General features: G+C 52.9%; 4 protein-coding genes across 6 annotated transcripts; all 4 read left to right on the forward strand.

Annotated features, from left to right (window-relative positions):
• Positions 1 to 89: 89 nt before the first annotated feature.
• Positions 90 to 1964, forward strand: ABB37_07730 (hypothetical protein; the record flags this gene model as incomplete). Of its 3 annotated transcripts, none has more annotated exons than XM_015806465.1 (1): positions 90 to 1964. In XM_015806465.1, exon 1 carries the CDS (start codon positions 423 to 425, stop codon positions 1962 to 1964), a length of 1542 nt encoding a protein of 513 aa, XP_015654829.1. In that variant the 5' UTR covers positions 90 to 422. The 3 variants fall into 3 exon arrangements, with proteins under 3 accessions (XP_015654829.1, XP_015654830.1, XP_015654831.1); XM_015806466.1 differs by having other exon boundaries at positions 102 to 1964; XM_015806467.1 differs by having other exon boundaries at positions 237 to 1964.
• A 980-nt stretch (positions 1965 to 2944) lies between these two features.
• Positions 2945 to 4690, forward strand: ABB37_07731 (hypothetical protein; the record flags this gene model as incomplete). Its single annotated transcript, XM_015806468.1, has 1 exon — positions 2945 to 4690. The coding sequence occupies exon 1, from the start codon at positions 3290 to 3292 to the stop codon at positions 4688 to 4690; it is 1401 nt and encodes a 466-aa protein (XP_015654832.1). The 5' UTR covers positions 2945 to 3289.
• A 2351-nt stretch (positions 4691 to 7041) lies between these two features.
• Positions 7042 to 8492, forward strand: ABB37_07732 (hypothetical protein; the record flags this gene model as incomplete). Its single annotated transcript, XM_015806469.1, has 1 exon — positions 7042 to 8492. The coding sequence occupies exon 1, from the start codon at positions 7242 to 7244 to the stop codon at positions 8490 to 8492; it is 1251 nt and encodes a 416-aa protein (XP_015654833.1). The 5' UTR covers positions 7042 to 7241.
• A 2904-nt stretch (positions 8493 to 11396) lies between these two features.
• On the forward strand, positions 11397 to 12288 carry ABB37_07733 (putative mitochondrial hypothetical protein; the record flags this gene model as incomplete). The annotated part of the gene is made up of 1 exon (XM_015806470.1): positions 11397 to 12288. Exon 1 carries the CDS (start codon positions 11707 to 11709, stop codon positions 12286 to 12288), a length of 582 nt encoding a protein of 193 aa, XP_015654834.1. The 5' UTR covers positions 11397 to 11706.
• Positions 12289 to 12439: the final 151 nt, after the last annotated feature.

Here is a 12439-nt window from a genome sequence, read left to right on the forward strand (position 1 = left end):
GTTTTCGTGAAACTAGCCCTGGATCGCCTACCCACGCACTTGCCATCTCCTCTTCCTCTCCTCCTTAAATAAATAAATAAATATATTGAAGCACGCTTTTTAGGTGCCCCTCCCTATCGTACGTATTCGCACGTTTCCTGTTGTGTCTACACCTTTCCTCTCCCCTGCGGCGTCATTGCGCGAGAGGTCCCCTCATTCTTCTTTACGCGTTCCGACACACCGCCCTCTCCTTCAAAAGAAGGAACACACACGCAAGCGACGGGAAGACAAGATTCCCTTCAAAGGGCGGTGCAATCCTTTCGACCTCTTTGCTGCGCGACTCTTCATAGTTGTTGGTTTTCTCCCCCTTTCCTTCACACATACACACACACACACGTACACTCTCTCTCTCTTGTATTTAAGAGAGGAAAAGAAAAGCAAACATGGTGGAACTGAACTCTATGGCTGGCAAGGCATTGGTCGGTATCGCCAGCGGCTCCCCCGCACCCGCCACCGACGGCGCACGTGAGGCGGCGAGCCTCTTCCTGTTCGATGTCACGCAATCCCTCCGCTGGCACGCCGTCGCGGCTGGTGTGGCCCTCGCCGCCACGCCGCTGGTGTACCAACTCTCCCGCATCGTCGCGCAGCGCTACCGGGCAGAGTTGGTGAGCGCGGCAAAAGATGCGGTGCAGCGCGAGGAGCTCTTCAACGGTGCAGAGGCCGACGGGGTGTTGATCGACCCGGCCGACGAGGGCGGTATTACCATTTCCTACAACACGCTATCGAGTGCGCGGCGGCAGCGTCGGCGGGCGGACGGCGACGAAGGCGGCGTTGCTGCTTCCGCTGCCCAAGATGGCGATGGCAGCAGCAGTGGCGGCAGCAGTGGGGAATCGGCCACGTCACGCGCGACCGCCGCCTCGTCGGCGCTGGCGATGCGCGTCGGCCGCCGCCACTCGTGGGCCGTCTCCTCCTTTGCTCGACAAGTGCTCGCGGTGCAGCGGGTGCCGACGGTGCAGTTTGTGCGCACCTGCAGCCGTGCCGCGGCGTGCCAGTACTGCGTGGTGGTCCTGCGGGTGTGCATGACGAGCTGCGTTCTGTGTGTTGCCTCGCTCTCCGTGACGCTCGCGTGCTGTACGATGCTGGACAAGGTGATCCCCATGGTGCGGAGCAGTACCACCACGAGTGGCCTTTCCGCCGCCATGCCAATAGCAGAGGAAGGTGGGATGTGTCTCAGATCGATGGCGCGTAGTTTCTTCTGTGCGCCGCTCTTTCACTCCGCGCTGCCGCCGTCGCCGTCGGTGGGGTGCAGCTACGGCCTCTATGATTTTAGCGTGTCTGTCAGCGGTGTCTGGTCGCGGCTGCTGCCGAAGCTGGACGTCGTGCAGGCGTTGTATCGGCGAGTCTTTGGCCGTCTGCAGCCCCTCCATGCGGAGTGGCGTGACGCTGACCTTTTCAGCCGTGTGCCGGATGCCGCCGCCGCCGCCGCCACGACAACAGCGCACGCACGCGCGGATGCAGTGTGGGCTGCGCTGACGCCGCGCGGCTACTTTGTGGTGACGCTGCTCCCCCGGCTGCCTTGGCGCGTGCTGGGCGGGTTGCAGTGGGTGAGTGGAAAGGTGTCGAATGCGGTGCTGCGACGCTGGTGTGGGGCGGTGACAACGGCGGCGCAGCCGCCACCTGCCCCACCCAAGTCGTCCCCTCCGCCGAGAAACAGGTCGGCGAGTCGCAATACACTGTCATCGTCGTCGCAGCGACAGCAGCAGCCACCGAAACACAAAAAGCTGATCCACGCGCCGCTGGCGCAGGCGGTGACGCTCGTGACGAGCGATGTTGTGTTTGCAGGGATTGTGTTTGCAGCGACGCTGTTCGTGTCAAATGACAGTGGCGGGCCGCGGGCCCTCGTGCACAACGCCGCGGGAGCGCGTTACAACGTGTTCTGCTGGGTAGAAGCCGTCTCGAGCCTTTTGAATCTTGCTGTTCTCTAGAACAAAAGAACACAACGATAAGGAGGAGGAAAGTGCGGCAGTTGGCCCCTCGTGTCAAGCGGACGCACCCGATCACTTATTTCATTAAAGAAAAAAAAACAGTTGTGAGCTTACATACGGATAATAACTGAAGGAAAGCTGCTTGTTGTTGAAGGCTCGCTTTCACAAGACGGTGTGTGCGTGTGTGCGCTTTCCACCGCAGATTGGGAGGAGAGGCGCAGTCGCTCAGTAGCGTTCGAGCTCTACGGTGTTGAAGAGTGTGGAAAGGAAAAGCAGAGGATGACCTCTGTGTTGTCGAGTCGTCGGCCAGCTCTCCTCTCTTCTCCCTGACGCAACTACAATCCTCTCATCTACACAACAAGCGTTTTATTTTTCTTCCTACGATTATTTGCTATCGCATTCACCCGCACCTTAGTATACGTTGTGCATTCGGAATCATACCTTGTCAATTGTCGGTTATTCGTTCAGGTAGTTGCTGCTCTTCTTTTTTTTTTGATTCTTCTATTCTCTTGCGTTGTTGTCCTTATTCCTCGCTCTTCAGCGTCAACATATATATACATATATATATATATATTTGCCGATACGAGCGGACCCCGTTCGTGACATCACAAGAGAGAGAGAGAAAAAAAGGAAGAGAGAAGTCTCTGCAGGCGTTGGTCACGGCGCTCCTGCCCTCCACCCCCCCCCCACCCCCACCACACACACACATCCACAATGGAAAAAAGAACTCACGAGGCTGCTCCGCTCTGTGCCGGTGCACATAGCTGCCACATGAGGATTGTAGAGACCCGCTGCTGCTGCGTAGAGGTTTTCTACGATCACGGTTTAGCAGGGACGAGAAACCTGCGGAGAGGGCCAAGGACTAAAAAAAAAACTATAATAGTGAGAAACGATGTCTTCTGCGCCTTCACTCTTCTGCTCTCCCGCTCTCAAACTTCGTGTATTTCCGCACGTCTGCCTTCCACGCCAACGCCTGTCACAGATAACTACTACATACCTTTGTAGCTATAGCTCCACAGAAGCCGCGCCCTACTTACTTTCGCTTCTTACCTTATTCGCAGCGCTTTCTAAAAGTAAAAAAAAAGCAAAGCGACGTTTTCCACGCAAGCAGCAGAAACCCGTAAGAAGAAAAATTGTATTTCTTTTCGTGCTTGCTGGGCACCGTTGACGGCGGAGGGGAACACACAAGCACAAGAGAGGAAGAAGTACAACCGTTCTTCTCCATTCCTTCACTGCTGTGGTGATTGCTGTTTCTTCGTGTAGTTCTGTTTCCCGCCCACGTTGGCCACATCAAGCAAGGAAAACAACCGCAGCAGCACCAAGAGATGTACACGATGCGATCGGCAGCGCTACGTCTGACGCAGGCCGTGCTCGTCGTGGCGCTCCTCGCGGCCACCCAAGTCGCGCACGGCCAGCTGCAAGGTCTGCTGGTGCTGCAGATGAAGGACTGGATCATATACACCCCCAAGGACATCAAGAGTCGGCAGATCTCTGTCACCTACGACAGCACGGCGAAGCTGTGCTTCAGCAGCGGTGGCGTCCCCGCGAGCGACCCTACCACGTCCATTAACAACCAGATGATGGCCTCCATTAAGGATACGGATGCCGGCGCGGCCGTGACCTTCTTCACCGGCGCCAGCGCGGAGCCGTCAGCAGAAAACCCAAACAAATGCTGCGACGCACGCAGCTGCACTTCGCCTACGCTGAGCAGCGACAGCTGCACCTACCGCTGGCGCTACGGGTTCTACGATATGTACAGTTACGCAGGCGAGCCAGGCACGGCTTTCTGGCAAGGCCTGTATGCCAACAAGGGACACGTGCTCAACGACTACGAGCAGTTCGTGTGGAATACAACCGGCAGTCTCTCCTTTCCGCGCGGGCAGTACTACATGATCAACAGTGTCGGCACCAGATCGTTGGTGCGCATGGACAGCCCTATGGACCCCGAAAACAACAATCCTAACCCCGTCGACAAGTACATGGTGGTGTGCGAGGTGCAGCTCTACCCCCAGCACCCCCCCACCACCTCCCGCAAGCCGCAGCCAACCTTTGTAAACTGCTTTAAACGGCTCACGTGGGCCCAGTCACACTGGTGGGTGATCTTTCTCATCATTGCTCTGGTGCTGCTGGTGCTGCTGTTTGCGGTTATTGCATACTGCTGCATCACCGCGACCAAGCCGAAGGAGGAACCGCTGATCCACGCGATGGTGTTGCGCGAGCGGATGGGCACGGCCTACGTCCTCGCCGACGCCATACCCAAGTCCAGCAACGGCAGCAAGGACCCGAAGCTTCCTAACGGCGCGTACACGCAGCAGCAGATGTCAGTCGAGCAGCAGCAGCAGCAACATCAGGAGGCGCAGCGCCGTCTCGGTCGCGGCTTCAACCCACAGGAACCCCGGCAAAACCCGGAGGACATGACCATGGGTGCCGCCGGTATCTTCGGCCGTGGCGGGCGTAACCAGTACGGGGACGGCAACATGGTCGACAGCGACGGCCGCCAGAAGGGCGATGACTACTACGCGAACGTGAGGGGTGGTTGTCTGCACGAGGATGAGGTGAAGAGGATGGAGCAGCAGCAGCACGAGACCGCGTCAGCGGTGGACAGTGTAACAGCGCCGAAGCGAAGGAGCAGCCGTCACTCACGTGGTCGAACAGTCTCGCAAACCTTCGAAGATGTCGATGTGCCGCAGGCAGGTGAGATTTCCGAACTAAACGTGGATCTGTAGTGAAAAGTAGAAGGTAGAAAAGGAAGGTGGAACCTGCAGAAAGGCGTTGTCGCAGCAAATCGTTTAAGAGACCGCCTGACATGTGTTCAATGAAAGAAAGTTAATGGATCGGTTTCTGTTTTCTGTAGACACACAAGAATCAAACGGGAAAGGGTTTTGAAGGAGACGCTCCCTTCATATACGTATATGTATTTCCTTCGACCCCAACCTTTTTTCCTTCCCTTTCTTCTTCTCTCCTACGCGTGCGTCGGTGGTGTTGTGTCACGCGACGCGTGAGATGCGCTTCTCTTTCTCTCTTGTATTGTTTGTTCTCGCTCGACACACGCGTTAATGCGGCGTCGAAGATGTACAGTTTCTCCCCCTTCTCTTCCACTTCTTTTCGTAAATGCGTTCTAAAAACTGGAGTCGTATTATTTTTCCTTTCTATTTCCTTTTTTTTCCCAACGGCTTCAGCCTTTGGTGGCCCCATCGTTTGCGCGTTTCCGTTCCGCGTGGTGTTGCTTTCATCCCACGCGCCACACCACGTCCGCAAAAAAAAAAAGTAGACAAATGTACTTAGCGTTGGTTTTTCTGTTTGCGCTTCTTGCTTTTCTCGGAGCTTCATCGTCTTCCCTCCTCCTCAGTTTTAAATGAGCCACAGCGGTTTTGTTCCTCTCTTTTTTACTATTATTATTATTAGTTTTAGAATCCTTAATTTGCCGTTTTTTTTTTGTTTGCGTGTACGTATTTTCTTGTCTTGGTTGGTTAATCAAGTTCGCCAAGTGGCATTCTTCATTTCGTGTTCCGCCGTACAACCACACACGCACACGCATACACGAGATCTCCCTTATCTTTATCCATAACAGTTTTTTTCCCCATGCGATGTAGCGGACCTCTTCCTCTCACTTGTCGATGGAGCGTCGCGGACCACTTCGCATATATATTTTTCCTCCTTCTCTCTTCGTTATTGTGTGCTTGTCATCGCGGCATTCGCATCATCACCTTTCTCATTTTTTCTTTGTTCAAAGCCCCCTCCTTTTGGAGCTCATGTGTTCCTTAACGGTGCTCCGTGTACACTGCTTTCTTGTTCTTCATGGCTCGCCATGAGCGATAAGTGGCCGTTGTATTCGCTGCCGGACATCCTTGTAATGAGCCTTGTGAAGGGCTGTGCAATCGAAAAGGGAGAGGGAGGAGGAGCCGGTGTAGAGGGGTGTGTTTACTCCTCTCCCCACAGAAACCGACATCATCAACGATCGCCTCTTGCCTCCTCTGCCACCTCTACGGTCTATACGTACCTTTTGTAAGTACGTACATATGTGTATGTGTGTGGGTGTATCTTTCCTGCGAAGCATATCTGATGCCCTGCATCCGCAGCCACGCAGGTATTACTTTTTCCCTTCTTCTCTTTCACCGCACGTGCTGTTGATGATGTTTTGGTTCTCGTCTCTCTTCCTTGCGTTACGCACTCAGCGGGGGAAAAGAAAGGAGAAGCTCATCTTACCCCCTCTTTTACTGTTCTCTTCTTTCTTTGTGTAGTGTGTTGGATGTGGACGATGCCGATGTGTACTGATTTATGTGTATGGATGTATTATAGTTTGATTGTTTTAAAGTGTTAAAAGTGAAACAAGCATATCTTCTTCCTTTTCACGCTCGATGGGAATGGAAGTGCGAAGAACTGCCGCAGACGTATTACAACGGTAAAAACAAAAGGGAATACCAAACGAGAAAGAGGAGGGGAAAGTGTGGCTTAAGGATTTTTGGGAGAGCGCTCAGCTGCCGAGGGTGCCGATAACCAACGAAAGGAGGTCGAACGCGCTCTCTCCTTTCTCTCCTTTCTCTTCGTTCTCTTTGATTCTTTTTTCTCGAAGCAGCTGCTGCTTGAGGTGTTCGGCTCCCATCGAGGCCTTTGTTTCTTCTTATTTCGTTTTCTTCTCATTTCACCACTTCTATCTAGGAGTTTGAACAGCAGCAATGGAACAGTGCATTCTCGCTTGTGGCCAATAATGGAGGCACATTCACGGAGGGAGGGGGGGGGGAGAGAAAACGGGATCGGCTGCAACGATCTACGGCGATTCTTACGAAAATGAAGGCCGCGTGAGGGAGAAAGAAAAAGAAGACCTCCTCTCCTGTCTTTCTTTGTTGGTTGTTGTTGTTTTCCAGCTGCCGGCGGTGGCGCACATGATGGACTCGTGTCCCTCCCACTTTCCGTCTCGCTCCCGTCAACACATATATGCATATATACTTTCCTTTACCTTCTCTTTCCTTCTCTTTCCTTTTCGTTCCTTTCCCTCTCCAATGATATCACTGACCTTCACGGTCGTTCCTTCGGCACCGTCACCAAAAAAAAATGCATCGTTTTATTGGTTCCCGTCAGCTTTAGACGCTGCATTCCGCCACAGCCACTTTTAGAGGAAATATATCTATTTGTTTATCTATTTATTTATCTATTTGCTTTACATCGCCCACTATCTTTACTCTCTTACCTCAGTGCAGCCCCGCATCGCTTGTCTCCTCAGATCCCCCTCCCCCATATATATATAGTAGTGTTATGCACAGCATCATACACGGCACAATGATGCGGGGAAGCTCGAACGCGCGGCCGCGGCACGGCGCCCGCCGTCTTGCGTTGCCTCTGCTTCTTCTCCTCCTCCTCTTCTGCGGGGCCGTGCGCGTTGCCCACGGCTTCGCTTTCGTGCCGGTGATGAGCAGCTTCGCGAAACAGGACACCAGCGGCAGCAAAATGCAGTCGCGCCTCGTCTGCCAACAGGGCGGTGGCTACCTTGCCAGCGAGCCCACCGTAGCATTACATCAGTCGGTCATCGAGACGGTGCGGCGGGCCGGTGCGGGGGAGACGTGGTTCGCGTACCTCGGCGCCACCACCGACGCCAACCTCGAAGACAACTGCCCGTTTCCCATCATCTCGGGCCGCCTCATCAACGGCGTGTCGTACGGCTGCTACTGGCGGTGGAACCAGGGCCGGTGGGCCGAGACGGCAGACAACCGAACGCTGCCCTTGTACATCAAAGGCGTCGGGGTGACGTTCTACATCGGGAACACCTTCGAAAAACCCCAGTCGGCGACCGTCGTGTACTACGGACAGGCGAGCGGCTTCCCGAGCTTCTTTGACGCGGCGGACATGGCACCACGCGATCGGCGGCCGGGGATGATGTTCGGCCAGGACTTGATCCTCCGCGGTGTGTCCGACACCTCGACCTGGTCGGACAACCTCGCGGTGGGTGGCTACAGCTACGCCGGCTACCGCTGGAGCCCTGTCGCGGGCGTCAGTCAATGGAACGCGTCGGCGCAGGCGGCCAGCAAGGTGAACTTCTGGGCGGCCTGCCAGGTGCAGGCGCCGAGTCGCACCATGTACGAGATGACGAACACCTCCAGCGCGCTGCAGAAGAACTGGTGGATCATCTTCTTCGTGGTTTTGTTCGTCGTCACCCTCGTCGTGTTTCTCATCGTTGCGCTCTGCCAGGACGACGAAGACATGGATGAGCCGCCCGAGGACGCGCCGGAGTGGGCGCAGCAAGAGACGCACGAGACGCTGCGCCCCAAGTCCTTCGTGTCCACACGCTCCTTCCGCGGTAACACCTACGAGGACGACAACGACAACGAGAAAAGCAACGACTACCGTCGCAGCAGCAGCAACAGTGGTGATGGCGGCCGCCGACGCAGCAGCGATGACGGCTACGCTCCACAACAGCAGCATCAGGAGATGCGTCAGGCGTCGAACACGGGCGGCAGCCAGCGCCACGTGCGTCCTCCAAACGACTACGACGATGACGCACACGTGAGACAGTCACAGAACAATTGGATGTAAGGAAAAGCTGATGTATTTCTTCTCTGTTTTTTTTTTTTGAACTCTCTTCTTTGTTTTCTCTTCTTCTTTTTACTCAGTGATATATGTTGCCCGATGTATGAATTATATATATATATATTTACTATTATTATTATTATTGGCGGCCTCCTCGTTTTTCTCTGTGGAACGGGTCTTTTCTCTCTCTTTCTAAATATGCGTTTTTCGCTTGTGTTTTCTTCTTCATGTTCCGTATTTGTCTTTCATCTTCTTTTCTCTTCCGATGTTTTAGCTCGCATGCCAGTGAAGTGACGTCGTTGCTTACCCTTCCACTCCAGTCTCTCACCGCCTCCTTTTATTATTATTATTATCATGATTTCCCCCCTCCCCTCCTCTCTTCTCCGCCTTGGCGTTGCACTGCCCGCTGTTTTCGAAGATAGACGACAGGAGGGGGGGGAGATGAAGGAAAGGTTGGATGCCTCTTCCTTTCATTTGTTCTCTCTCCCCCTTTCCTCCTCACCCCTCGCACTTGTAGAAGAAAAAAAAGCCCTGATGGGAAGTTCAACACTGGAAGACAAAGCGGACACCGGCTCGTGGCCGTCACTGCACACGCACACGCACGCACACACGCCACCTCTCCAGCTTTCGATGTGCCTGACAGTTTCTTTTTTCGTTTGTTTGTTTTACCGTTTTTCCCCTCTTTGTTGGCCTACTCATCTTCGTTGTACTTCTGTGCCTTCTTTGTCGAGGTGAAGCGCACTCCGTACGTTCCGTCCCTCCCCCCCCCCCCAGTTCCTTCCTTTCCTCCTAAGTGGTTTAGAGCTTTTTTCTTGAATTCCGTTTCTTTTTTTTTTGTTCTCTTCTTCTTTCTGTGGGGCGACTTGGGTGTGGCGTTGGGTCGACCTCACCCTCCCCTCCGCGCACCCAACCGGTATGACGCGTGAAGACAAGCGAGACGGGGAGGAGGTGTACAGCGGGGTAACGTGCGCTCCTCCACGCACACCTCCCGCCATATTTCCTTCGCGCAAACGTGCGTTCATCCTATTTTATTTTGTTTCTTCGCTGGCGCCTTTTTTGTTTGTTTTTGTTCTCGTTCGTGTCTGCGACAGCGCTGTTACGTGTCGTAAAGAAGACAAAGCGAAGAGCAGCGGAGAAGAGAAGCAAGTGGACTGAACTGCAGTAGAAAAGCGAAGAAGAAGGAAAAAAAAACCCTGCAGCAACGGGTGGATGGTGGTTGAACAGGTGTTTTAGCCTTGCAGCTTTCGTATTAGTAATATGTATGTATACGTGTATATCTTCGAAATGTATATAGGTATTGTTCTTTCGCACGTTTCCTCCTTCCTGTGAGTAGCGGAGTGGTCCTCTTCACTTTTATTAGCCTTTTTTTCTTTTCTTTTTTTCCTTCGTGGCCCGAAGGGAGAACTCGTGAAAAACGACATGCGTTCCGGCCTACTGCGCTCACGTCATTTCGCCGACACGAAGCGGCACCTCATTCGTTTTCCCATTTTCTTTATTTCTTTTGCTTTCTTCTTTCCTTCAAAGATGTGCGGCATTCGCTGCAACCTGTCCGTTGTAGCCCACGCGGCTTGAAGAACGCTTGTGTGCTTATATATATGTGTGTGTGTCTGATATTGATTTTGATTTTACGACTCTTCTCTTCGCTTTTTTTCCCCCGTTTTTGTGTTTACGTTTCATGTGTGAAAGTCCTGTTGCGTGGCGGATCCACACCGTCCTTGTCCCACCCGCATCTGCTCCTCCCCCCGAGGAGATGCACAAGCTCACGTGGCCGCACGAACTCCAGGTGTGCGTCCACAGTGAAGTTCAATGGGTATTTTTGTTTTTTGTTTTTCCTTTCCCCCCCCCCTCTTCTCTTTCGCTACGCGCATTCGTGTGTGCGCGCGCTCTCCGCCGATAAAGTGCTGCCGTTGTCAGCGTTCTCTTCCTCTTTCTTCTGTCGTTCGTGCTCTCTCTCTCTCCATCTTGTTCTCCTAACTTGCGTTGTTGCTCATCTTCACCGCTTTCATTTCACTTCGTACTCGCGGCAACAAGGAAAGAAAGGGGAAAAATAGTTAGAATTAATAAAAGAGAAAAGAAAAGGTGTCAGCTTTTAAATTGAAGGGAAGTGGAAAGGTGGAGGGGGGGGGAGGGGGGATAGGACGTTAGAATCCTTTCCACCCCACCCCAAACGCCACCCGCCCCTTTCTGAATATTTTACTTTCTTTGTTTCTTTGTTTGTTGCTCTTGTTTTGCTGACATGTGTAGAAAGCGCGCTGTCCTTTTCCCATTACTGTTCTTATCATCATCATATTTTCTTTTTCTTTCTTTCTCCTCCGATTGAAAGGACGACAACTGTAGTCAAAAATAAAACAATAATAATGAAAAATAAAACATGCACAAACGTTTGTCAAGAGCAACTATTCGGCAAATGATTGTTGATCTAGCGCAAACACACACACACACACACACACACAAAGTGCGTGTGCGGAGCTCTGTTAGTCAGGGAGTGCCTTCGCCTTATGAATCAAAGCTAGCTGATACGCACGTGGGAGGGGATGAGACGTAAAAGCTAGTTGATAGCTGGTTTCGAAAAGAGGCGGAAAGGGACTGGCTAGAAGATGCGTCGCTACCATTGAACGATCGAGAACGGCTGAAGTGGAAAAGGGAGAAAAAAAGCCGGTACGCCACACCTCAGAAGGTAGTCTGTTCTTCGAGACTCTCTGCACCACATTAACTGGAGAACGATGCAAATAAATACATCGTTGGATTCATTGACAAGCGCTTCGATTCATTGTCACCTTCTGTGTGTGTGTGTAGTAGACAATGAGTCAAAAATACTTGTATCCTTCCTCTTCTTTTTTGAGGGAGTATTGGTTTCTGTTGTTGTTGGTGGTGTTTGCTTTCGTTTTTTCACGCATAAACTCTGCATAAAGAGATAGGTGCAATCCTGTTCCATCGCACCTTCGTGGACGTGGTTCCACTGCACAGCAGTAGCTGATTTGTTTCTTTCTTCCTTTACTTTAAAGTCCCGCACAGGACTAACAGATTCCATCACCACTATCATCAGCACTATACGATTACTATTATTATTACTATTATTGTGATTAGTCGTTCCTCCCCCCCCCTCCTATCGTTCAGATCTAGTACGTTTGCAGGATCTGCCGTACATCATCGTAGGAGAGTCGCTCGGAGGTAAACAGCAGCAAAAATAACGCAGGGTCACTTCGGAAACGCAGCAGCAATGCAACGTACCGTGTGTCGGTGCAACGCGGCAGGCACCGCTGCGTCCAGCAGCTACAAGCACCAAGAGAAGCTACGCCTCTACCGCACACTGCTGAAGGGCGCCTACGGCTTCCCGATGCGGTCGCGGCGTGAGGTGGTGACGGAAGAGGTCATGAGCACCTTCCGCGACCCGAACAACGAGCAGCTCAGCGAGAGGGACATCGACTACCGTCTCGTGCTGGGGTGGGAGCGAGCCAAGTCGATCCAAACCTACGCTGAAAACATGCACTGGTTCCACTCCCGCGATGAGGTGACGAAGGAGATGCTTTACTTTTCGGAAGAGCGAGACCGAAAGCGGGCGGAGCAGATGCGCCGTTTCAACCGCGTCAGCGATGCGCGCCACAAAACGGAGGAGGTGACGAAGTTCAAGTCTACCTACTACAACGTCCACCCGGATTACTACGACAAACTCGGCAGCAAACCGCTGACAAGCTCACGCGATGTGTGGCGCGCACGCGGACAGTACGGCTCCGACGTTGGTGGGCCACGGCAGAAGTTCTTCGTGCGCCGCTTCAAAGCGATGTTCCCGCAGGGTTGGTGAGACGGTGTTCCAGGTACGTCTTCGTCGGTGAGTGTCACGAGGGGTTGCTAACCTCCTCTTCTTTCTGCTATTATTGTCAAGCTTTTATTTGTGTTTCCTGAACGCATGTAGTCTGTTCGCTAGCGCTATCGATGAATGCACATACAATATA

This window comes from Leptomonas pyrrhocoris (assembly GCF_001293395.1).
Source record: "Leptomonas pyrrhocoris isolate H10 chromosome Unknown, whole genome shotgun sequence".
NCBI classification, from domain to species: domain Eukaryota; phylum Euglenozoa; class Kinetoplastea; order Trypanosomatida; family Trypanosomatidae; genus Leptomonas; species Leptomonas pyrrhocoris.